The 26,460-nt window shown below is 44.9% G+C and overlaps 2 protein-coding genes across 3 annotated transcripts in view; one reads left to right on the forward strand and one right to left on the reverse strand.

Annotated features, from left to right (window-relative positions):
* hook2 (hook microtubule-tethering protein 2) overlaps nt 1–528 on the reverse strand; it is a 59,836-nt gene extending 59,308 nt beyond the window's left edge. The window contains exon 1 of the mRNA XM_070867285.1: nt 360–528. Coding sequence (XP_070723386.1) covers nt 360–404 — 45 coding nt within the window. The 5' untranslated portion in view covers nt 405–528. The remainder of the gene's footprint in view (nt 1–359) is intronic.
* A 289-nt stretch (nt 529–817) lies between these two features.
* Nucleotides 818–26,460, forward strand: part of LOC139237955 (uncharacterized) — a 31,845-nt gene continuing 6,202 nt past the window's right edge. Inside the window, exons 1-4 of one of the 2 annotated variants that reach the window (XM_070867287.1) lie at nt 818–1,001; nt 12,237–12,300; nt 16,600–16,656; nt 17,967–18,029. In XM_070867287.1, coding sequence (XP_070723388.1) covers nt 12,261–12,300; nt 16,600–16,656; nt 17,967–18,029 — 160 coding nt within the window. In that variant the 5' untranslated portion in view covers nt 818–1,001; nt 12,237–12,260. The remainder of the gene's footprint in view (nt 1,002–12,236; nt 12,301–16,599; nt 16,657–17,966; nt 18,030–26,460) is intronic. The other variant, XM_070867288.1, reaches the window with a different exon arrangement.

The following is a 26,460-nucleotide window of genomic DNA, read 5'->3' on the forward strand; positions in this document are numbered from 1 at the left end:
AAAGCATTTTCCTGCTGGTATTTTGAGTGGAGATAGAGTTTGAAGCATTCTCCTATTGGTATTTTGAGTTTGAAGCATTCTCCTGCTGGTATTTTGAGTGGAGATGGAGTTTAAAGCATTTTCCTGCTGTTGTTTTGGGTTTGAAGCATTTTCCTGCTGTTGTTTTGAGTGGGATTGTTGGAGTTTGAAACATTTTTAAAATTGCCAGCCAGGAGCCTCCTGTAGATGGAGCTTGAGGGAAGTTGTCCTTCTTCACAACACCTCAAATCCAACCTGCAAACAACTGAGAGAGGTGAGGGGGGGGGGGGGAGGAAAAAGAGTTAATAAGCCGAGTAAAATGTTTATACATTAAACCTCACCCATAGTAATAGACTCTCGCAGAGCTCTGCTTTATCCAAACTCATCCTTTTTCTTTGCGAGCAAGATTCGATCACCGCCACCGCCGCCTTTTTTCCCCCTGTGTGTGTGAGAGAGACTGTCTCGCTCTCTCTCCTCGTATCGCCCTTTGGCGCAATCCGCACTCAGCGCGTCGCCCGGCTTCCGTACCCAACCGTCAAACTGGCGGCGGGAGGAGCGAGGCGAGAGAAGAGGGGGGGGGGCGGGAACCAGTGCGCCTGCGCGAACCGCCCTTTGGCGCAATCCGTACTCTCGCTCGCCCGGCTTCCGTAGCCAACCGTCAAACAAACCGCGGGTTGGGGGGTCCTTCTCGCCAGCCCCAGCCCGACGCATGCGCAAACCGTCCAGCTGTCTTTTTTTTTTAGCCCTCCGCGCCGATCGCCTGCCCTGCAATGAGGTGAATTGTTGTGAGGTGAAAGAAGGCCCCCCCCCCCCCCGCAAAAAAAACAACTCCAGCACTGGTTTTCCGGCTGTGATTGTGAAAATAACTCGCAATTCGAATTATAGATAAAGCTGCTCTTGTGTTTTGTTAGTGTGTGTGAGGGGATGAAGAGAAAAGGTGAAAAACTGAGCTTGCACAGCTAGTTTAACCCAGAACTACAGAGGTAAGAATCTGAGCTCTGCAAATGTTTATTATTATTCCCTCCCTCCCTCTCTTTTTTTAAACATTGCAAATACTTTTATTCCTAACCCATTTTTGACAAAGAAAAATGTGCCTCCTCTTGCATTTTTGGGTTGAAAACAAATGGCCTTTTTTTTTTCCTCCTTGAGTTGCAGTGTCTGCTTATTTCGTTTAAAAACCATTTTTAATTGATTTATTTCTCCCCCCCCCACCCCCGCCCCCGCAACATGGACACTTGATCACAGTTGCAATCTGAGAGGAAATGGGGTAAGGATGACATGATTGTTCTGTTGCCCACACCCTTCCCTCTCCCTTCCCTCTCTCTTCCCCCGATCAACTTTCTAAATATTTCAATCATTCGACTGTAGTCCGGATCTGATACCCAACAGACCTGTCACTTTTCCCCCAAATGTATATATACTTTCTCCAAATCCAAGTGACTTTCATTTTTATTCCATTTTTTTATAAATGTGTTTTTACTCTATTTTACTTTAAACTAAAACTAAAATCTAAGTTTCTTCATATCTGTGAAATTGATGTATGTGTGTCTATGTTATTATATATGTGCATATGTGTACAGATATATCTATGTGTGTATTTTTTCCTGTATCTATCCTTCTATTTCTCATCTACATGTTGCCCCTTGTCGGCATCATCCGAAAACCCAGCATCAGTTTCCACATGTACGCTGATGACACCCCTGCTCTACCTCTCCACCACTTCTCTCGACCCCTCCATGGTCTCTAAATTGTCAGACTGAGCAGAAATTTTCTCCAGTTGATTGCTGGGAAGACCGAAGCCACTGACTCCACCTCTCTCCCCAACTTCTGTCCAAGGCTGAACCAGACTGTTCGCAATCGTGGTGTCATATTTGACCCTGAAATGAGCTTTCGACCACATATCCGCGGCGTAACTAAGACCGCCTATTTCCACCTCCGTAACATCGCCCGTCTCCGCCCTTACTTCAGCTCACCTGTTGCTATTATGCCTTTGTTACCTCCAGACTTGACTACTCCAACACACTCCTGGCTGGCCTCCCACATTCTAGAGGTCATCCAAAACTTGGCTGCTTGTGCTAACTCCTAAGTCCCGCTCAGCCATCACCCCTGTGCTCGCTGACCTACATTGGCTCCCGGTTAAGCAATGCCTCGCTTTCAAAATTCTCATCCTTGTTTTCAAATGCCTCCATGGCCCTCGCCCCTCCCTGTCACTGTAATCTCCTCCAGCCCCACAACCCCTCCCGAGATGTCTGCGCTCCTCTAATTCTGCCCTCTTGAGCATCCCTGATTATGATCACTCAACCATCGGTGGCCGTGCCTTCTGTTGCCTGGGCCCCAAGCTCTGGAACTCCCTGCCTAAACCTCTCCGCCTCTCTACCTCTCTTTCCTCTTTCAAGCAGCTCCTTAAAACCTACCTCTTTGACCAAGCTGTTGGCCACCTGCCCTAATTTCTCATTATGTGGCTCGGTGTCAAATTTCGTTTTGTCTCATAAACACTCCCGTGAAGCGCCTTGGGACGTTTCACTACGTTAAAGGTGCTATATAAATACAGGTAACTGTTGTTGGATGTCTATGTACGCACTTTGTTCAATTCCAAGTGACTTTTATTTTTTAGTCCATTTTTTATAAATGTTCTATTTCTCTACTCAAAACTTAACCATGATAGTAAGAGCAAGGGACGCGGGGTAAAATTAGGACAATCTAAGACTCATGTCTTCTTCACACAGTGATCAACACTTGGAATATTCTTTCAGATGGGTTAATAGAGCTGACAACTTTGGAACATTTGAATAGGAGGAAGCCATTCAGCTCCCCCCGAGCCTGTTCCGCCATTCAGTGAGATCTCGGCTGATCTGCGACCTAACTCCATATCCCTTAATACCTTTGGTTTTCAGAAACGTAGAAAATAGGTGCAGGAGTAGGCCATTCGGCCCTTCGAGCCTGAACCACCATTCAATAAGATCATGGCTGATCATTCAGCTCAGTACCCCTTTCCTGCCTTCTCTCCATACCCCTGGATCCCTTTAACCGTAAGGGCTCTATCTAACTCCCTCTTGAATATATCTAACGAACTGGCATCAACAACTTTCTGTGGTAGAGAATTCCACAGGTTAACAACTCTGAGTGAAGAAGTTTCTCCTCATCTTGGTCTGAAATGGCTTACCCCTTATCCTTAGACTGTGACCCCTGGTTCTGGACTTCCCCAACATCGGGAACATTCTTTCTGCCTCTAAACTGTCCAGTACCATCAGAATTTTATATGTTTCTATGAGATCCCCTCTCATCCTTCTAAACTCCTGTGAATACAGGCCCAGTCGATCCAGTCTCTCCTCATATGTCAGTCCTGCCATCCCGGGAATCAGTCTGGTGAACTCCCTCAATAGCAAGAACGTCCTGGCTCAGATTAGGAGACCAAAACGGAACACAATAATCCAGATGAGGCCTTACCAAGGCCTGTACAACTGCAGCATGACCTCCCTGCTCCTATACTCAAATCCCCTAGCTATGAAGGCCAACATGCCATTTGCCTTCACCACCTGCTGTACCTACATGCCAACTTTCAATGACTGATGTACCAAGACACCCAGGTCTCGTTGCACCTCCCCTTTTCTTAATCTGCTGTCATTCAAATAATAATCTGCCTTCATGTTTTTGCCACCAAAGTGAATAATCTCACATTTATCCACATTATACTGCATCTGCCATTCATTTGCCCACTCACTTAACCTGTCCAAGTCACTCTGCAGCCTCTTAGCATCCTCCTCACAGCTCACACCGCCACCCAGCTTAGTGTCATCTGCAAACTTGGAGATATTACACTTAATTCCTTCATCTAAATCATTGATGTATATTGTAAATAGCTGGGGGTCCCTACACTGAGCCCTACGGCACCCCACTAGCCACTGCCTGCCATTCTGAAAAGGACCCATTTATCTCAACTCTCTGCTTCCTGTCTGCCAACCATTCTCTATCTACGTCAGTATATTACCCCCAGTACCATGTGTTTTAATTTTGCACACCAATCTCTTGTGTGGGACCTTGCCAAAAGCCTTTTGAAAGTCCAAATACACCACATCCACTGGTTCTCCCTTGTCCACTCTACTAGTTACATCCTCAAAAAATTCTAGGAAATTTGTCAAGCATGATTTCCCTTTCATAAATCCATGCTGACTTGGACCGATCCTGTCACTGCTTTCCAAATGCGCTGCTATTTCATCTTTAATAATTGATTCCAACATTTTCCCCACTACTGATGTCAGGCTAATCAGTCTATAATTCCACGTTTTCTTTCTCCTTTTTTAAAAAGTGGTGTTACATTAGCTACCCTCCAGTCCATAGGAACTGATCCAGAGTTGATAGACTGTTGGAAAATGATCATCAATGCATCCACTATTTCTAGGGCCACTTCCTTAAGTATTCTGGAATGCAGACTATCAGGCCCTGGGGATTAATTGGCCTTCAATCCCATCAATTTCCCGAACACAATTTCCTGCCTAATAAGGATTTCCTTCAGTTCCTCCTTCTCACTAGACCCTCGGTCCCTTAGTATTTCCGGAAGGTTATTTGTGTCTTCCTTCATGAAGACAGAACCAAAGTATTTGTTCAATTGGTCTGCCATTTCTTTGTTCCCCATTATAAATTCACCTGATTCTGACTGCAAGGGACTGCAATGTTTGTCTTCACTAATCTTTTTCTCTTCATATAGCTATAGAAGCTTTTGCAGTCAGTTTTTATGTTCCTAGCAAACTTCCTCTCATACTCTCTTTTCCCCCTCCTAATTAAACCCTTTGTCCTCCTCTGCTGAATTCTAAATTTCTCCCAGTCCTCAGGTTTGCTGCTTTTTCTGGTCAATTTATATGCCTCCTCTTTGGATTTAATACTATCCTTAATTTCCCTTGTTAGCCACGGTTGAGCCACCTTCCCCGTTTTATTTTTACTCCAGACAGGGATGTACAATTGTTGAAGTTCATCCATGTTATCTTTAAATGTTTGCCATTGCCTATCCACCGTCAACCCTTTAAGTATCATTCGCTAGTCTATTCTAGCCAATTCACATCTCATACCATCAAAGTTATCTTTCCTTATGTTCAGGACCCTAGTCTCTGAATTAACTGTGTCACTCTCCATCTTAATAAAGAATTCTACCATATTATGGTCACTCTTCCCCAAGGGGCCTCGCACAACAAGATTGGTAATTAATCCTCTCTCATTACACATCACCCAGTCTAGGATGGCCAGCCCTCTAGTTGGCTCCTCGACATATTGGTCTAGAAAACCATCCCTAATACACTCCAGGAAATCCTCCTCCACTGTATTGCTACCAGTTTGGTTAGCCCAATCAATATGTAGATTAAAGTCGCCCATGATAACTGTGTACCTTTATTGCATGCATCCCTAATTTCTTGTTTGATGCTGTCCCCAACCTCAATACTACTGTTTGGTGGTCTGTACACAACTCCCACTAGCGTTTTCTGCCCTTTGGTATGCCACCGTTCTACCCATACAGATTCCACATCATCCAAGCTAATGTCCTTCCTTACTATTGCGTTCATTTCCTCTTTAACCAGCAACGCTACCCCACCTCTTTTTTCTTTCTGTCTATCCTTCCTGAATGTTGAATACTCCTGGATGTTGAGTTCCCAGCCTTGGTCACCCTGGAGCCATGTCTCCGTATTCCCAGTTATATCATATTCGTTAATAACTGCCTGCGCAGTTAATTCGTCCACCTTATTACGAATACTCCTCGCATTGAGGCACAGAGCCTTCAGGCTTATCTTTTTAACACACTTTGCCCCTTTAGACTTTTGCTGTAATGTGGCCCTTTTTGATTTTTGCCTTGGGGTTTCTCTGCCCTCCACTTTTACTTTTCTTCTTTCTATCTTTTGCTTCTGCCCCCATTCTACTTCCGTCTGTCTCCCTGCATCGGTTCCCATCCCCCTGCCATATTAGTTTAACCCCTTCCCAACAGCACTAGCAAAGCTATCAATCTCCGATTTAAAATTAACTGTTGATCTAGCATCAATTGCTGTTAGCGGAAGAGAGTTCCAAACTTCTACCACCCTTTGTGTGTAGAAGTATTTCCTAGTTTCACTCCTGAAAGGTCTGGCTCTGAATTTTAGACTGCCCCCTAGTCCTAGACTCCCCAACCAGCAGGAATAGTTATCTCTACCCGATCAGTTCCCCTTAATATCTTGTGAACTTCGATCAAATCACCAATTAACCGTCTAAATTCCAGGGAATGCAACCCTAATTTATGTACCCTCTCCTCGTAATTTAACCCTTGGAGTCCAGGTATCATTCTGGTAAACCTACGCTGCACTCTCTCGCTCTCTGTTCTTCCTAAGATTTGCTGCCCAGAACTGCTCACAGTGCTCCAGGTGTGGTCTAACCAGGGCTTTGTATAGCTGCAGCATAACTTAAATGGTTGGATGCTGTGATGGATGACTCTAGGGTCTCGCTGGATGGATGGGCTGAATGGCCTTCCTCAGCCATAGCTATCTTGTGGTCAGTTCCCATAATAATATTTCTTAGTTTTTGCAAGGTTACTTGCTGATGAGAGAATATAGTGCCTTTAACCTAATAAAACGTTCCAGGGCGCTTCACGGAGTGTTATCAAAAAATAACGACACTGAGCCATATGTCAGGGCAAATGATTAAAAGCTTGGTCGAAGAGATAGGTTTTAAGGTGCGTCTTCAAGGAGGAAAGAGAGGTTCGATGCAGGAAGAATGTTCCCGATGTTGTGGAAGTCCAGAACCAGGGGTCACAGTCTTAAGGATTTGGGGGAAGCCATTTATTACCGAGATGAGGAAAAACTTCTTCACTCAGAGAATTGTGAACCTGTGGAATTCTCTACCACAGAAAGTTGTTGAGGCCAGTTTATTAGATATATTCAAAAGGGAGTTAGATGTGACCCTTATGGCTAAAGGGATCAAGGAGTATGGAGAGAAAGCAGGAATGGGGTACTGAAGTTGCATGATCAGCCATGATCATATTGAATGGTGGTGCAAGCTCGAAGGGCCGAATGGCCTACTCCTGCATCTATTTTCTTTATTTCTATGAGAGGTTTAGGGAGGCAATTCACGAGCTTAGGGCCTAGGCAGCTGAAGGCACGGCAGCCAATGGTGGAGCCATTAAAATCGGGAATGTTCAGAATAGGTGGAGCACAAAGGTTTAGGGGGATTATCGGGCTGGAGGAGATTATCGAGGTAGGGAGGGACAAGGCCATGGCACATTTGAAAACCAGGATGAGAATTTTACAGTTGAGGCGTTGCTTCACCGGGAGCCAATATAGTTGCCTTTCACGACCACCGACCGTCCCCAAAGCATTTTACAGCCAATGAAGTACTTTTTGTAATGTAAAATCTATTTATTGAACTGCAGTTCCCGTGGTGATGGTGTTCTGTCGGGGAATTTTGACGCAATGACGATGGAGGAACACCTTGTGCAATACCTTGTGCACAATCGTGTCTCAGAGCTGGATGGAACGTTAGGCATCCTGGTGTTTCAGTGGCCTTGCTGCTCTTGTCCTTCTCGAAAGTAGAGGTCGTGTGGCTGAAAGTTGCTGCTGAAATGAGGTTATCCTTATAGAAATTGTCTTAAAGGTGGTACAGTATCGGAAACAGTCAAGAAATGGCGTGTGATATGGGGAGTAGGGGCTAAATGATATTAAATGGGTCACTTTGGAGGATATGGATGAAGAACGTGAGCTTTAATCAACTCAGAATTCACAGCCAACACTTTCTAAGTTTAAAAAAAAAAGGTTACTGTACTCATCAACGTTGGTTTTATTAGAAGCTGTAATGTAATGTCGATTATCTTTGCTCTTTCAATCTGTGGAATTCTCTATCCTACTGCATTTAGGGTGGAGGCTGGGTCATAGAATATATTTAAGGTGGAGATGGACAGATTTTTGAGCGATAAGGGAGTCAAGGGTTATGGGGAGCAGGCGGGGAAGTGGAGTTGAGGCCAAAATCAGATCAGCCATGATCTTATTAAATGGCGGAGCAGGCTCGAGGGGCTGTATGGCCTACTCCTGCTCCTATTTCTTGTATTTGTTTGTGTGTCCAGGTGGTAACTCAGACTGGTGCGGATGTAGATGCAGCCTTTAGGATTCTTTTCCCATCTTGAAGATGCTGACTCCTGCAAGGGTACAGGCATTAATTGTGCATTGGGCAGCTGTGAGAGCCCAGATGGTGAATGTTGTCAGACTATTCAACTAGGGTAGTTGTACGGCATCAAAGCTAAGTACAACGTTGGAATCCGCATGTGCACTTTTCAACAGGGATTGTTGCAGAGTGATCAGGAGCGAGGACTCTGGCTAATTTCCTCCCCCCCCTGCCCCCTGCCGTTCCTCACCCCCCTCACCCCATTACTGACGACCACTGAGACAATGTTGATGAACCAAACAAGATGAGGCAACTCATGAAAGAAACCGATGATCTAGAAACATAGAAAATAGGAGCAGTAGTAGGCCATTCAGCACTTCGAGTCTGCAACGCCATTCAATATGATCATGGCTGATCCTCTATCTCAACACCATATTAACGCTTTCTCCCCATACCCATTGATGCCTTTTGTGTCTAGAAATCTGTCTATCTCCCTCTTAAATATATTCAGTGACTTGGCCTCCACAGCCTTCTGTGGTAGAGAATTCCACAGGTTCACCACCCTCTGAGTGGAAACATTTCTCCTCATCTCGGTCCTAAATTTCCTACCCCGTATCCTGAGACTGTGACCCCTTGTTCTAGACTTCCCAGCCAGGGGAAACATCCTCCCCGCATCCAGTCTGTCCAGCCCCGTCAGAATTTTATACGTTTCAATGAGATCCCCTCTCATTCATCTAAACTCTAATGAATCCAGGCCAAGTTGACCCAGTCTCTCCACATACGACAGTCCTGCAAATTGCAGAACTAAGAAGAGAACCTGGTTATTTTAATGAATATTCAAAACAAATTATAGGGCACATACAATTCTGTAACAAAATCCGATTCTTTGAGGTCCTGTGCCGCTTGTTACAACTTTTCAGTGCGGACTTCCACAACAATTAACAAATTGTCAGCAAACGTACGTTAGTCTAATGGTGATCAGAATGGTACCCGGACTAAAAGAGTTAAGATATGAGGAGAGATTACAAAATTAGCGTTGTATTCCCTGGAATTTAGAAGATTGAGGTGTGATTTGATCCAAGTTTTCAATATGTTAAGGAGAATAGATAAAGAGAAACTATTTCTGCTGGTTGGGGAGTCTAGGACTAGGGGACATAGTCTAAAAATTAGAGCCAGACCTTTCAGGAGTGAAATTAGGAAACACTTAGACACACACAGGGTGGTAGAAGTTTGGAACTCTCTTCCGCAAATGGAAATTGATGCTCGGTCAATTGTTAATTTTAAATCCGAGATCGATGGAGTTTTGCTAACCAAAGGGATTTGAGACAAAGACAAGTACATGGAGTTCGGTCACAGATCAGCCATTGAAACAGGCTCAAGGGGCTAAATGGCCTATTGCTGTCCCCATGTTCGTTCTTATAATCACAAAATATTTTTTGTGAAATATAGCGATGTATTGGTTGTACTTCTTAATGCACAGGCGTCTTGTGAACTTGGGGTGTAATAAGAAAGATAGAAACAAAGAAAGACTTGGATTTATAATAGTGCCTTTCACAACCACTTTACAGCGTCTCAAAGCGCTTTACAGCCAATGAAGACCTATTGGAGTGTAGTCGCTGTTGTACTGTGGGAAACGCGGCAGCCAATTTGCGCACAGCAAGCTCCCACAAACAATAATGTTATAATGACCGGATAATCTGTTTTTTTTGTAATGTTGATTGAGGGATAAATATTGGCCCCAGGACACCGGGATAACTCCCCTGCCCTTCTTCAAAATAGTGCCATGGGATCTTTTACGTCCACCTGAGAGAGCAGATGGGTCCTCGGTTTAACATCTCATAAAGACGGCAGCTCCGACAGTGCAGCACTTCCCTCAACACTGCACTGGAGTGTCAGCCTAGATTTTTTTTTTGTGCTCAAGTTCCTGAAGTGGGGCTTGAACCCACAACCGTCTGACTCCAAGGCGAGTGTGTTACCCACTGAGCCACAGCTGGCACTGTTAATATCCTGTTAACAATAACCTATTCGAGACTTGCAGTACTATTAGTCAAAGACTAACCCAATGGGAGATCCATAAGTAATATAATACAAACAGTACCTGCGCACATGGTATGTCCATCATACCCCAGACATCACACTTTGTTCCAATTGCAGGTCAATCTTGAAAAGAAAGAAACCCTATCACTTAATGCTTCTGACGTGAAGCCTGGATTCACAACCACTTTCCAATGAGTTTTCTTGTCAAATGATAATTCAACTCTCTCACACCTGAGGCAGTGTTTACTTCAATACTAATTTGTCTTTGTGCCTTAAAGTGAAACCGCTGCACCACAGCAGCAGAATGCATTGTGCATTAGAACTTTTAAAGAACGACTTGCATTTAAATATATTTTTTCGTTCGCGGGATGTGGGCGTCGCTGACAAGGCCGGCATTTATTGCCCATCCCTAATTGCCCCTTGAGAAGGTGGTGGTGAGCCTCCTTCTTGAACCGCTGCAGTCCCGTGTGGTGAAGGTGCTCCCACAGTGCTGTTAGGGAGGGAGTTCCAGGATTTTGACCCAGCGACGATGAAGGAATGGCCGATATATTTCCAAGTTGGAGGGGAACATGGAGGTGGTGGTGTTCCCATGCGCCTGCTGCTCTTGTCCTTCTAGGTGGTAGAGGTTGCGGGTTTGGGAGGTGCTGCCGAAGAAGCCTTGGCGAGTTGCTGCAGTGTGTCTTGTAGATGGCACACACTGCAGCCACGGTGCGCTGGTGGTGGAGGGAGTGAATGTTGAGGGAGTGAATGTTGAAGGTGGTGGATGGGGTGCCAATCAAGCAATGTCTTTCACAACCTTAGAATGTCCCAAAGAGCTTTACGGCGGATGACTTTATTTTAAGCGTAGTCACTTTATGGAATGTTTTACAAGGTCAAAATTTGCTACAGTACATCACCAGAAGACACAGACCTTTGTTACCTCTAGATGTGACCATTCCAACGCACTCCTGGCTGACCTCCCACATTCTATCCTACGTAAACTTGAGGTCATCCAAAACTCGGCTGCCCGTGTCCTAACTCGCACCAAGTCCCGATCACCCATCACCCTCTGTGCTCGCTGACCTACATTGGCTCCCGGTTAAGCGACACCTCGATTTCAAACTTCTCATCCTTGTTTTTAAATCCCTCCATGGCCTCGCCTCCTCCCTATCTCTGTAATCTTTTCCTGCCCCACAACCTCCCGAGATATCTGCGCTCCTCTAATTCTATCTTGAGCACAACTGATTATAATCGTTCAACCATTGGCGGCTGTGCCTTCTGTTGCCTGGGCCCCAAGCTCTGGAATTCCCTGCCTATACCTCTCCGCCTCTCTATCTCTCTTTCCTCCTTTAAGAAGCTCCTTAAAACCTACCTCTTTGACCAACCTGCACTAATTTATCATTATGTGGCTCAGTGTCAAATCTTTGGTCTTCTAACACTCTTGTGAAGCGCCTTGAGCCATTTTACTACATTAAAGCCGCTATATAAATACATGTTGTTGCTGTGTCAGCCTTGGCTCAGTGGGTAGCACTCTCGCCTCGGAGTCGGAAGGTTGTGGGTTTAAGTCCCACTCCAGGGACTTGAGCACATAAATCTAGGCCGACACCCAAGTGCAGTGCTGAGGGAGTGCTGCACTATTGGAGGTGCCGTCTTTCGGATGAGACGTTAAACCGAGGCCCCGTCTGCCCTCTCCGGTGGATTCCATGGCTCTATTTAGAAGATGAGCAGGGGAGTTATCCCCGGTGTCCTGGCCAATATTTATCTCTCAATCAACATAACAAAAACAGATTATCCGGTCATTATCACATTGCTGTTTGTGGGAGCTTGCTGTGCGCAAATTGGCTGCCAGGTTTCCCACATTACAACAGTGACTACACTCCAAAAGTACTTCATTGGCTGTAAAGCGCTTTAAGACGTCCGATGGTCATGAAAGGCGCTATATAAATGCAAGTCGTCTTTCTTTGACCTGAGCTGAGTCTCTTCTCGTAGATCTAATGTAAAAATGTTCCATGTTTTTGATGTTATTTAAAATGCTTCATTTTCGGGTATAGACATTTACGTTGTAAGAGATAATATTTCAGGGCTTTTCTTTGTAGAGACAGGATTATCCTCGAAGAACTATGAATGAACTGTCTTCGAATGGGCATCCTTTTCTTTGCGGTAAGCCTTTAAAAATCTCTAACAGCTGTAGACAGTGTTTCAAATAAGTGAACACGCAGAATAATCTCATTCTACTTTGGTGCAAAGTGTACACCTGCGATTTTCAAACTTTCTCTGCAAATGTTAATGTACTCCCGGGACCGCCTGCAACTGCGGAAATTTCAGAAAAGCAGTGCTAGCGACCCAAAGGAAATCTTGCTGTGGTTTTCATTATGTACTTGTGAGTCAACAAACGCAGAGAGCAGAATTCTCGAGATACTGGGTTCACGGTGCACCGTTTTCTTCCCACTGAAACGACAAACTGTTTTAAGGGAGTCGTTGGTGTATACCAGGCTTTAGCAGGTGAATCTGACCAGATGCAAGTAAAATATTTGAAGTAATAATGAATTCTTTTGATTGCACTAAGCTAATTTGGCACTAGAAAAAAATTACCAGGAGTAATTGGGGTACTGAAGTTGCATGATCAGCCATGATCATATTGAATGGTGGTGCAGGTTCGAAGGGCCGAACGGCTTATTCCTGCACCTATTTTCTATGTTTCTATGAAAGGAACGTCTGAAAGGGAGTATGGTAGCATAGTGGTTATGTTACCGGACTAGTAATCCAGAGGCCTGGACTAATGGTCCAGAGACATGAGTTCAAATCCCACCAAGTTAGCAGGGAAATTCAATTACATAAATCTGGAATAAAAAGCTAGCCTCAGTAATGGTGACCAAGAAACCACCGGATTGTCGTAAAAACCCATCTGGTTCACTAATGTCCTTTTAGGGAAAGAAACCTCCCATCCTGCCCTGGTCTGGGCCTATGTGTAACTCCAGAGGCCAGCTCTTAACTGGGCATTAGGGATGGGAAATAAATGCCGGCCTTGCCAGCGACGCCCACATTTCATGATTGAATTTTTTTTTTCAATCATAGGAACATTCAGCCACTCGAGCCTGTTCCGCCATTCAGTGAGAGCATGGCTGATCTGCGACCTAACTCCATATACCTACCTGCCTTTGGCCCATAGCCCTTAATACCTTTGGTTAGCAAAATATCAATCTCCGATTTAAAGTTAAAAGTTGATCTAGCATCAATTGCCGTTTGCAGAAGAAAGTTCCAAACTTCTATTACCTTTTGTGTGTAGAAGTCTTTACTAATTTCACTCCGGAAAGGTCTGGCTCGAATGTTTAGAATATGCCCCCTAGCCCTAGACTTCCCATCCAGCAGGAATAGTTTCTCTCTGTCTAGCCTATCTGTTCCCCTTAGTATCCTGAAAACTTCGATCCGATCACCCCTTAATCTTCTAAATTCTAGGGAATACAAGCCTAATTTGTGTAATCTCTCCTTGTAAATTAACCCTTGAAGTCTGGGTATCATTCTGGTAAATCTACAAAATCATTCCATTAATATATTAAACATAAGAACATAAGGAATAGGAGCAGGAGTGGGCCATTCAGTAAGATCATTGCTGATCTTCTACCTCAACTCCACTTTCCTGCGCTGTCACCATATCCCTTGATCCTCTTAATATTCAAAACTCTATTGATCTCTGTCTTGAATATACTCAACGACTGAGCCTCCACAGCCCTCTGGGGGTAGAGAATCCCAAAGATTCACCACCCTCTGAGTGAAGAAATTTCTCCTCATCTCAGTCCAAAATGGCCGACCCCTTATTCTGAGACTGCGTGATCCCCTGGTATAAACAGAATCGTAGGAATGTCTGAGGGGCAAAAGGTGCCAGAATTTAGAGCTGCTGACACAAATTCTTGTACATTTTTTAAAAAGGTGAATTTGTGCTATTCTGTATTGAAGGAATTTGATTCAGTGCAGCTCCTATTGATTAAAGAAACCATCTCCGAACCGTACAGAGAAGGAAGATCCCATGTCCAATCTCTCTGCTAAATTATGTCATCTTAGACTGGGATCCCACAATGGTGCCCAGCTCCCTGGGTTAGGAAGAGGGAAAGTCGGCCAGGTCCCCGCTCTGGATTGCTATAAAGTGATTTCTGTCAGAAGCGTGTGTGTGTTAGTGTTTGGAGATTTGAGTGAGGACAGGATCAGGTTGGGTGTGATGTCTTCTGCAGTCGAATAGCCTGCCAACACTCGCCGTTAAACCTCTCGCGTGATAAATTGCCATTTAGGGTGAGGTATTGGAGAAAGGATGCTGCTCTTGGGATCTCGCCCTAGCAAGAATCATAGAAATTTACAGCACGGAAGGAGGCCATTTTGGCCCCTTGTGTCCGCGCCGGCCGATAAAGAGCCACCCAGCCTAATCCCACTTTCCAGCTCTCGGTCCGTAGACCTGCAGGTTACGGCACTTCAAGTGCACATCCAAGTACTTTTTAAATGTGAGGGTTTCTGCCTCTACCACCCTTTCAGGCAGAGAGTTCCAGACCCCCACCGCCCTCTGGGTGAAATAATTTCCCCTCAAATCCCCTCTAAACCTCCTACCAATTATTTTAAATCTATGGCCCCTGGTTGTTGACCCCTCTGCTAAGGGAAATAGGTCCTTCCTATCCACTCTATCTAGGTGCCTCATAATTTTATACACCTCAATAAGGTCTCCCCTCAGCTTCCGCTGTTCCAAAGAAAACAACCCCAGCCTATCCAATCCTTCCTCATAGCTAAAATTCTCCAGTCCAGGCAACATCCTCATAAATCTCCTCTGTACCCTCTCCAGTGCAATCACATCTTTCCTGTAATGTGGTGACCAGAACTGCACGCAGTTCTCTAGCTTGTGGCCTAACTAGTGTTTTATGCAGTTCAAGTATATCCCCCCTGCTCTTGTATTCTCTGCCTCAGCTAATAAAGGCAAGTATCCCGTATGCCTTCTTAACCACCTTATCTACCTGGCCTGCTACCTTCAGGAATCTGTGGACATGCACTCCTCTACATTTCTCAGTGTCCTACCATTTAACGTGTATGCCGTTGCCTTGTTAGCCCTCTCCAAATGCAATACCTCACACTTCTCTGGATTAAATTCCATTTGCCACTGTTCTGCCCACCTCACCAGTTCATTGATATCTTCCTGTAGTCTGCAGCTTTCAGTGTACATAAGAACATAAGAAATAGGAGCAGGAGTAGGCCTTACGGCCCCTTGAGCCTGCTCCGCCATTCAATAAGATCGTGGCTGATCCGATCATGGACTCAGCTCCGCTTCCCCGCCCGCTCCCTGATCCCCTTTATCGTTTAAGAAACTGCCTATTTCTGTCTTAAATTTATTCAATGTCCCAGCTTCCACAGCTCTCTGAGGTACTCTGAGGGAGAATATTAAAGAGGGGAAAGAATACTCCATTTTTCGAGACTTCCTGCTAATTGAATGACAATGATTTGAAAACTAGCTAATTGGATTCAATCAGGAAACTGCACAGTCGTGGAATCTTGCAGTTTACAACTAATGGAGGAAATGTCTTAAACTGGACAACCACCTCAAATAAATAGAGAATAAAGGGTACAAAATCTAAATACTGCGGATGTTGGAATCTGAAATAAAAGCAGAAAATGCTGGAAATCTCAGCGGGTCAGGCAGCATCTGTGGAGAGAGAAACAGAGTTAGTGTTTCAGGTCGCCGACCCTTCGTCAGAACTGGCGAGTGTTCGAAAGGTAACAGATTCTTAAGGAGCACTGAAAGGGGGAGGGGAGGGGAGGAAAGAACAAAAGGGAAGGTCTGTGATAGGGTGGAAGGCAGGAGAGATTAGAGAGACAAAAGGGATGATGGACCGAATTGAGATGGTAATGGCACAAGTTAGGAAACGAAAGGGTGTGAATGGCAGAATAATTACAAGTTGCCATGGGAAACAGAGAAACAAATAAAGGGAGGGGGTGTATTTTGGGGTAAAAAGGGGAGGAAAGGGAACAAAATATGGGCAGAGGTTATGGTCTGAAATTGTTGAACTTGATTTTGAGTGCAGAAGGCTGTAAAATGCCTAAACGAGAGAATAAAGGCTGGTTGGCAGTGAGCTGCAATCTGCTCGAGGAGTTCTAATGAGATCCTAAAGAGCTTCAGAGATTGAACCACTGGTTTCATCTTCCTGCCAATATTTGTTCTCTATAAATGAAACCAGAGTTACCATTAAGCTTTATGATATGATCGAGGTACTACATTTTATTAAACCTTTCAAATTCTTGGGCAAAGCAGAATCATAAATGATTTAGGCGAGAGGTTGGTATAAGGAAGAAGGGTACGGCCCTGATGTGGCTTTTTGACGTTTGGGAGCAGTGGAAGTTACTGACTGTTTATCGGATAGAATGCTGCGTGGCACATACTGTGTTTTAAACTTCTTGTCCCCCTCCCTTTACTCCCTGCCTTTCCTGTAGGTGCTGACTCATGCTGGGGTATGGTTCCACAAGTCCCTCTTCAGTACTTCACCCAAGGTACAGAACACCAGACGGGACAGAATTGGGTGCAACTGTGACGCTTCCCACAGTCGAGCAGCCTGCTGACTCTCCAGGCTCACAATGTGAAGAATTAATAGCTGTTTGGGTGGAGTATTGGAGGGCTGCTAGCGACCATAGAACCATCCCCAGCAAGAGCTGGAGAAGGGGGGGGGGTCAGGTGTGATACTTTTAAAAGAGAACAGGCAATATTTTTATTTTGCAGAAAGTACAGGGGGAAATTCAGTAAGATTTGAGGATCTAGAAGAACAAAACCCTAAATTTTACACATTCAGGTGTCAGATGAATTATTAAAAGTTTGCAACTTATTTTTTAAGCAGAAAATTTGCCGTTGGGATTCATTTTACAAATCGGTGATTACAGAGAATGATGAATCTTTTTTAACATTTTTCGTCTGTACACCTTTCACTTGTTTCTAAATGCCTTTGTTTAAGCAGTGAGTGCCGGCGTCGTCTGCAGTGCTGCTTTGACATGGTTAAAACGTGGAGGTGCAGAATTAATAGACAGAGTGAGTGCTAAATCTTCCCTGAGCTTCTGCATTAACCCTTGAATCACAGTTCATCGAATCATAGAAATTTACAGCACAGAAGGAGGCCATTCGGCCCATCGTGTCTGTGCCGGCCGACAAAGAGCTATCCAGCCTAATCCCACTTTCCAGCTCTTGGTCCGTAGCCCTGTAGGTTACGGCACCTCAAGTGCACATCCAAGTACTTTTTAAACGTGGTGAGGGTTTCTGCCTCTACCACCTTTTCAGGCAGTGAGTTCCAGACCCCCACCACCCTCTGGGTGAAAACATTTCTCCTCAATTCCCCTCTCATCCTTCTACCAGTTACTTTAAATCTATGCCCCCTGGTTATTGACCTGTCTGCTGAGGGAAATAGCTGCTTTCTATCCACTCTTAACTAGGCCCCTCATAATTTTATACACCTCGGCCTCCTCTGTTCCAAAGAAAACAACCCCAGCCTATCCAATCTTTCGTTGTAGCTAAAATTCTCCAGTCCTGGCAGCATCCTGGTAAATCTCCTTTGTACCCTCTCTAGTGAAATCACATCTTCCCTGTAATGTGGTACGCCATGGCAAATGGGTCAAGCTGATATCAGTACGAGAAACCGAAAGGACATTGTTGATTGGACTATGGTCCTGATAGTGAGACTCTTCCAGTGTGTTTCAGTAAAGTTAATTTTTATGACTGTGCTACTTCACTGCAAACCTCCCTCACGTTTGCAGGAATTTAACAATTATATTTTTATTTTATAAATTCTGATTTCATTTTTTAAAAATCTTTGTAGACTGGGATCACCTCAGGAGAACTATGACCGAGCTGTCTTTAAAAGGTCTTCCACTTCTGCATGGTAAGCTGTTTATACTGTATGTCAATTTAAATTACATTTAAAAATTTTGAGGTATTTTTTTCAGTTTTTCACAATTGTGACACTTGGTACATTGAAATCTGTGAGTAATGCTGGCAGCTTACTATTCAGGCCTTTTTTTAAAAAGTGACAATATTGTCTGTTATTCTTGCTTGTTCCCGAGGTGGTGCTGTAACCTCTCGCAGCCTGTTACAAAAATGTTATGTCTTTTACATTGCATCAGCCAGCGCCTCTGAGTCAGGCAAGTTGTGGGTTCAAGTCCCACTCCAGAGACTTTAGCACGAAAATCTAGGTCGACACTCCAGTGCAGTGCTGAAGGAGTGCCGCACTGTCTGAGGTGCCGTCTTTCGGATGAGACGTTAAACCCAGGCCCCGTCTGCTCTCTCAGGTGAATGTAAAAGATCCCATGGCACTGTAATTCTCCCTGGTGTCCTGGCCAATATTTATCCCTCAACCAACATCACTAAAACAGATTATCTGGTCATTATCACATTACTGTTTGTGGGAGCTTGCTGTGCACAAGTTGACTGCACCATAAAGTACTTTATTGGCTGTAAACGCTTTGGACATCTAGTCGTCGTGAAAGGTGCTATATAAATGCAAGTTCTTCATTTTTTCTTTAACTAATTGTAAGCACAGCTAAGGGAGATGACCTAGTTTTAAACTAAAAACCTTATCTCTGGCATGCACTTCTGGTCAGTGTCCAAGTTGCTTCCTCATAGAATCACAGCACAGAGGGAGGCCATTCGGCCCATTGTGCCTGTACTTTGAAAGAGCAACCCAATTACCCCACTCCCCCTGCTCTTTCCCCATAGCCTTGCAGATTTTTCCTTTTTAAGTGTATTTATCCAATACCTTTTTAATAAAGTTAATATTGAACCTGCTTCCCGTAACATTTTTCCCGTCAAACTTTGCTGACAATACTCATTTGCTATACAGTAGCATACTGTCTAACTAGCTGTGAGAAATGTACAGAAGACCTGCTAGCTTACTAATATTTTTAGTTATTTTTCTTAAATTTGATGAGTAAATTATTTACATCTATGTCGCATGTACTCCGATTATCTATCTATTGTTAATTGGTAGAATTGCAAGAACAACAGCAATCACTACGTGTATCTATATAGCGCCTTTAACGTAGTAAAACGTCCCAAGGCACTTCACAGGAGTGTTACAAGACAAAACAGATAAATTTGACACCGAGCCACATAAAAAGAAACATAAGAATTAGGAGCAGGCCATACGGCCCCTCGAGCCTGCTCTGCCAGTCAATCAGATCATGGCTGATCTTCGACCTTAACTCCACTTTCCCACCCGATCCCCATATCCCTTGATTCCCCTACAGTCCAAAAATCTATTGATCTCAGCCTTGAATATACTCAACGACACAGCATCAACATCACTCTGGGGTAGAAAATTCGGAAGATTCACAACTCTCTGAGTGAAGAAATTCCTCCTCATCTCAGTCATAAATGGCTGACCCCTTATCCTGAGACTGTGACCCCTGGTCCTAGACTCTCCAGCCGGAGGGAAACAACCTCTCAGCATCAACCCTGTCAATCCCCCTCAGAATCTTGTATGTTTCATTGAGCTCACCACTAAACGCTAGAGAATGTAGGCCCAATCTACTCAATCTCTCCTCATAGGACAACTCTCTCACCCCAGGGATCTATCGAGTGAACCTTAGTTGTAAGGCAAGTATATCTAAGAAGTCTACTCTTTTGTATGTACAGCATCTTCATACATTTTTACTCCAGAATTACTTGCTGTAATGTATTTGCTTCATGGGTTCTTTGCTTAAGAATCCATAGCAACACATTGCTATTAAGAACGAGTTGGTTTATTAACAAAGGTTTAACAATCACACTACACATTACCAGTTCATCCACCAGGCTCACAACCACCTGCCCCATCGTGGATCCCCCGAACCCAACTGGCTGGGGTTTTATTGAGCCTTGTGAACATCATGTGACTGGCTGAGCCACTCCTGACTCAACAGCTCAACCAACCTGTGAGCATGCTCACCAGTGCATACAGCACGCCAAGAACTGCCAGCAACATGCACCAAAGTTTGGCCTTTTGCCTCGATTGATGAAGCTAGTACAGTTTGATAGATTCGACCAGTATCCCAAAGGATCACGACGTCTGATCATTGTACCAGAAATCTCCAAATTGTGCTGCTGATTCCCGCCCCCGCCCCCAGATTGCCAGCAAATGCTGCATTGCTTGCGCTAACCGAGACATTAAACAACCGTGCAGCCTCTCTCGCCTGATGCGCAGATTAGTGCTGTTAAAAAGAATACTAACGCTTTCATTATGCTGTGTTCATGCTCTCAACCCACAATTGGACACGTGAGCGGCTCGCCTATTTAAAGTTCACAACAGCGCTCTTCCAGTTTAAGGTTTAGCACAATGAATGCAACAAATGCGTGTTTTTGTTTTAGCTGCTCTCTCCCTTTGGGATCGCTCCTCACTTTAACTTGCCGCCTCTTCTTGCTGGACCAGGCAAAATTATGAGCTGACATATTAGCAAATTTGCTTCCTGCCATTCCAAAGCATCCTTTTTTAAAAAAAAAGATTGCTCGGGAGCTAATATTTTCAATATGTGTTTGTAAACATGCCAAAACTTTCACTGGCTAAAAATGTTAAATTTATTTTTTATTTTCTTCTCTTATTTTCCCTCCCCCGCAACTCTTCAAAGAGCAAACTCTAGGAGTACCAGTTACTTTGCCGTACTTTGCCCACCCGGCTATTGTTTGTGATAACAATGAGTGTTGGCAAGTTATTTGACCACAGGAGCATCGCCGCTGAGTCTGAGCCTGTTTGCACCTGATGCTTGCGTTCATGAATAGCAATTGGGAGGGGAAACCCTGTCTGATTCATTTTCTTTTTAACAACTTCTTCTTCAAGTGTCAGCTATGGCTCAGTGGGCAGCACCCTCGCCTCTGTGTCAGAAGGTTGTGGATTCAAGTCCCACTCCAGGGATTTGACCACAAAAATCTAGGCTGACACTCCAGTACAGTGCTGAGGGAGCGCTGCACAGTCGGAGATGCCGTCTTTCGGATGAGCCGTTCAAACCGAGGTCCCGTCTGCCCTCTCGGGATCCCACGGCACTGTTCTGAAGAAGAGCAGCGGAGTCGTCCCCGCTGTCCTGGGCCAATATTTATCCCTCAATCGACATCACTAAAACTGATTAATCTGATCATTATCATATTGTGGGAGCTTGCTTGTGTGCAAATTGGTTGACGCATTTCCAACAGTGACGACACTTCCAAAAAGTACTGCAAAGCGCTTTGGGATGGCCTGAGGCCGAAAAAAGCGGCGTAATAATGCAAGTCTTTCTTTCCTTTCTGTCCCTCTCCCCACTTTCCCCCTCGGCTCTGGACGCTCTCTGCCACCTTTTGTAGCACCTCAACTGAGACCCCAGCTGAGGCCTGCGAACTGATCACAGGCGGAGAATGTTTAACACTGGGCCTTTTCGGTCTGGGGAAGTTATTAACTGCCCCCTCCCTTTACTCACTAGGATATTGGAGGAAGCCTTTCTTTTGAAATCTTAAAATAGTCGAATTTAACCCTAAAAAGGAATATAAATTGCACCCTTTTTGTGTAGGTGTGTTAGTTGTATAGTGAAGACCTGGAGCAGGCCTCAATACGCTCAGAAAAGTAGAGAAAGAATCAAGGGATTGAAGTTGGGGAATAAACATCAAGTCACTACAAACATTGCTTTTCAGCTTGAAGCTAGAAAGTAAGTCAGCTCATCATTAACTGGAAATTTCCAGCCCTGCTTGCTTTGCATTGCTTTAATAATTATCAGCACATATTTTGTGCCAGCCACTCCTTTCTAAAACCCATTGTATTTCTTTGCATGTAGCTTGCCTCTAGGAAGGGGGAGGGAGGAGGAAGTGATATCGTGCTGAGTGGAATGCGGAAATCTTAAGACCTGCTCTGTCCGAGGAGACAAAGGTCTTCGATCTGACAGCTTTTTGTGGTTTCTGGAGGCACTTGAGTTTCGGTACGTCGGTGATTTGTGGCACGGACTGGCCAGCGTTGCTTTGGCCGCTGTCACAAATTGGGACGAAAAGTCGAGTATGACAGTATTAATGGGCGGCAGAGCCTTCTCGAGGCTCGGAGAAGGTTCACTCGGTTGATTCCCGAGATGAAGGGGTTGGCTTATGAAAGAAAGACTGGGCCTATACTCGTGGAGTTTAGAAGAATAAGAGGTGATCTTGTTGAAACACACAAGATTCTGAGGGAGCTTGACAGGGTGGATGCAGAGAGGATGTTCCCCCTCGTGAGGGAATCTAGAACTAGGGGGGGCATAGTTTTAGAATAATGGGGTCGCACATTTAAAAAGGAGATGAGGAATTTTTCAGGAGCTTGTTTTTTGGGGGGTGGTGGGGGGGAGTGACACGTGAGCCCTTTAACGGGCTGCATGGCACATTCAAAATTCAGAGCCTGCGTGTTTTTTTTCCATTTGAAAACCTGCTCACTGGCTGCACGGGAGCTCGAGAGCGCTGCGCTGCTGCTGCGTCGCCTTAAGGTTGATATTGGTCTTCAGAATGTTCTAATGTCGACTTGCTTCGGTTTTCCTCCTCGTATCTCCAACAGATCAGGAGCTCATTACGCAGCAGCACTATATCAATGATTTAGACTTGAAGGTAGGGGGTATGATTGAGAAGCTTGCAGATGATTCCAGGATTGGCCGTGTGGTTGATAATGAAGAAGAAAGCTGTAGACTGCAGGAAGATGTCAATGGACGGGTCGGGCAGGCAGAACAGTGGCAAATGGAATTCAATCTGGAGAAGTGTGAGATAATGCATTTGGGGAGGGCTAACAAGGCAAGGGACTACACATTAAATGGTAGGACACTGAAAAGTGTAGAGGAACAGAGGGGCCTCGGGAGTGCATTTCCACAGATCCCTGAAGGTAGCAGGCCAGGTAGACAAGGTGGTTAAGAAGGCATGCAGGATACTTGCCTTTATTAACCGAGGCACAAAATACAAGAGTAGCCAGGTTATCCTTTGAACTGTACAAAACACTAGGCCACAGCTAGAGTACTGTGTACAGTTCAAATCACCACATTACAGGAAAGATGTGATTGCACTGGAGAGGGTACAGAGGAGATTTACGAGGATGTTGCCTGGACTGGAAAATTTTAGCGATGAGGAAAGATTGGATAGGTTGGGGTTGTTTTCTTTGGAACAGAGGAAGCTGAGGGGAGACTTTACTGAGGAGTATAAAATTATGAGGGGCCTAGATAGAGTGGATAGGAAGGACCTATTTCCCTTAGCAGAAGGGTCAACAACCAGAGGGCATAGATTTAAAGTAATTGGTAGGAGGTTTAGAGGGGAGTGGAGGAGAAACTTTTTCACCCAGAGGGTGGTGGGGGTCTGGAACTCACTTCCTGAAAGGGTGGTAGAGGCAGAAACCCTCACCACATTTAAAAAGTACTTGGATGTGCACTTGAAGTGCCGTAACCTACAGGGCTACGGACCGAGAGTTGGAAAGTGGGATTAGGCTGGGTAGCTCTTTGTCGGCCGGCGCGGACAGGATGGGCCGAAATGGCCTCCTTCTGAGCTGTAATTTCTATGATTCTTTGATCGTGTGTGCTATCATTTCTGTGGTACAGTGTGCTCTGCATCAACTTTATTTTGCCGTAAATCCTAAACCAGAGAGAAGTAAATTTCCGACTTGTGTGTGAGCACAAGTAAATAACTTCAAATTGCTACAGGAACAACCAATTGCTGGAAAATGCATGGCAGTTTGAGCGGCATCTGAGAGTAATGTTAAAAGTTAATGGAGCCAAAATTCAGCTCCCCACAAAGGCCGCTCACCGTCGGAAAGTGGCAGCCGAGCGCCTGCCGGCTTCCGGTCCAACGCCTGCCACCAGCGAAATTCAGCTCCGGGATTTTTCTGTCAGGCCCCACTTCCACCCGCCATTGGCGACCGGTCCTAAGTGCGCGATCAAAGCGCGCACCGCCAATCTCCCGCACCCCCAGCCAAATTCAGCTTTAAAATGCTTCCATCCGCCGAGCGGCGCCCCCGGACAGGTTTTTCTGTCGTTGCACCTTGTTTTCTGTGTGTGGGATTTGACTGCGCGGCGGCCATTAAAGACGAGGGCCCACTGCCGCGGCCGGCATTTTATTTTTTTTGCCGGCCAATTGCCATGTAGGCCCGACATTTATCCCCCCCCGTGTTCGGCCGGGCCGCCAAAAGGCAGCCTGATACTCCCTCTTGGGTGCCAGGCCGCTGGCCCGGCCGAAACCCTCCCTGGTGGCCCAGTGGACTGAACCTAAAGAATCGCTGCTTCTCTCCCCTTTAAGTGAAGGGAAGAGCCTTCACTTGCATAGGGTAAGTAAGATCAGAGCATTAAACATGTGGCTCAAAGGCTGGTGTGGGAGAAATGGGTTTTGGTTCGTAGGACACTGGTACCAGTACTGGGGTAAGAGGGACCTGTTCCGTTTGGACGAGCTCCACTTAGACCGTGCTGGGACCAGGGTCCTGGCGAATCAAATAACTAGAGCTGTAGACAGACCTTTAAACTCATTACTGGGGGAAGTAGAGTTCAGGTGAGCGGAAATTTAAAAAGTCAAAGAGTAAAGAAAAGGCAATAGAGCAGGGTAGCACTGGGGGAAATGAAAACCAGAACATGGCCAGGAAGGAACAGAATGTATAAACATAAAGGTGAATCAGAAAGTAGGGTCAAAGCAGGAAAGAATGGTTAAAAAAACACATTTAAAAGCTCTTTATCTGAATGCACGCAGCATTCGTAACAAAATAGATGAGTTGAAGGCACAAATAAATACAAATGGGTGTGATCTGATAGCCATTACAGAGACGTGGTTGCAAGGTGACCAAATATTCAGGGGTATTTGACAATTCAGAAGGACAGACAGAAAGGAAAAGGAGGTGGGGTAGCACTGTTAATCAAGGATGAGATCAGTGCGTTAGTGAGAAACGATATTGGCTTAGAAGATCACGTTGAATCAGTTTGGATGGAGATGAGGAATAATAAGGGGGAAAAGTCGCTGGTGAGCTGTGGAGGCTGGATCAATGAATATATTTAAGGCGGAGATAGACAGATTTTTGAGCGATATGGGAAGTGGAGTTGAGGCCATGATCAGATCAGCCATGATCTTATTGAATGACGGAGTAAGCTCCAGGGGCCAAATGGCCGACTCCTGCTCCTATTTCTTCTGTTCTTACGATGCACACGCGTAATGAGGTCATCAGCGCTCCGCTGCTGACTGACCGGGGCGGAGACTCTGTCCCGCCTCCAGTTCCGCCCCCATTATGACCGACTTCTGGTCCGCTTAAATAAAAAATGACAAAGAGCTGAATTTCGTGAAAGAAGCTACCTCATCGAACGCGGCGGAGAAATCACTTCAAAAGCGGAATGCGCCACCTGTTCGGGCAGGCCTGAATTTCGGCCCCAATGTTTCAAGTGTCGACCCTTTGATTCGTCAGAACAAAAAGATTGTAAGGAGTAATATTATGAGGAGTTTTAAGATAAATCGGGAGAAATTATTTCCATTGGTTGAGTGGGTAACCAGGGGGCATACATTTAAGATAACCACCAAAAGAATGAATGAATGAATGAAGGGAGGGTTTAGCAGAGTTTTTGTGGTGGCCAGGGTTGATAGCTATGGAATTCCCGACCAGAAAAAGTGATGGAAGGAAGCATAATAGCTCTTAAAAGGGAAGTGGATAGTTATTTGATAAAATTTTACACGGGTACAGGGAAAGAGAAATTGGATTAACTGGTTAGCTTTTTTAAGAGAGCTGGTATGTCGGCAAAACGGCCTCCTTCTGTGTTGCAAATTTTTATTGCTTCTATTCTAAATGTTATGCTACCTTTTCTCTCACCGATCCTGTTTGATCTTTTGTGCGTTTCCTGCATTTATATTTTTATTTCTGATTTCTCCTGTTTCACAAATCACTAGTGTAGTGATTTTGTGAGGGTAATGTAACAATAACTCCTCTGGTTGCGATAGTTTTTCCAACAAGTAGTGATATCTTTTTGTTTTACACGACAAAATAAAGCCATTGAAAAGCTTTATGATTAACTTTCAAATCCTTTTTCTGTCCTGTCTTGTATTGGTTGGCAAGAGTCACTGACTCCAGCAGAGAGCGGGGGCTGAATTGACGTCAGTACAGAAATAGTCAGCTCCCCCCTTTTGGCTGCTTCAGAGATCGTTGTTTCAACTGTACATGCGATAATCCAGCTTCCCTGTACCACTAGGCTCAGTAACCCTCCCCAATACCCCGACAATGTGCACACTTTAGCTTCTTTCATCGTCGCTGGGACAAAATCCTGGAACTCCCTCCCTGACAGCACTGTGGGAGTACCGTAGCGATGGGCAATAAGTGCTGGCCATGCCAGTGATGCCCACATCCCATGAATGTATATGAA

This window comes from Pristiophorus japonicus, chromosome 24 (genome assembly GCF_044704955.1).
Source record: "Pristiophorus japonicus isolate sPriJap1 chromosome 24, sPriJap1.hap1, whole genome shotgun sequence".
Taxonomy (NCBI): Eukaryota; Metazoa; Chordata; class Chondrichthyes; family Pristiophoridae; genus Pristiophorus; species Pristiophorus japonicus.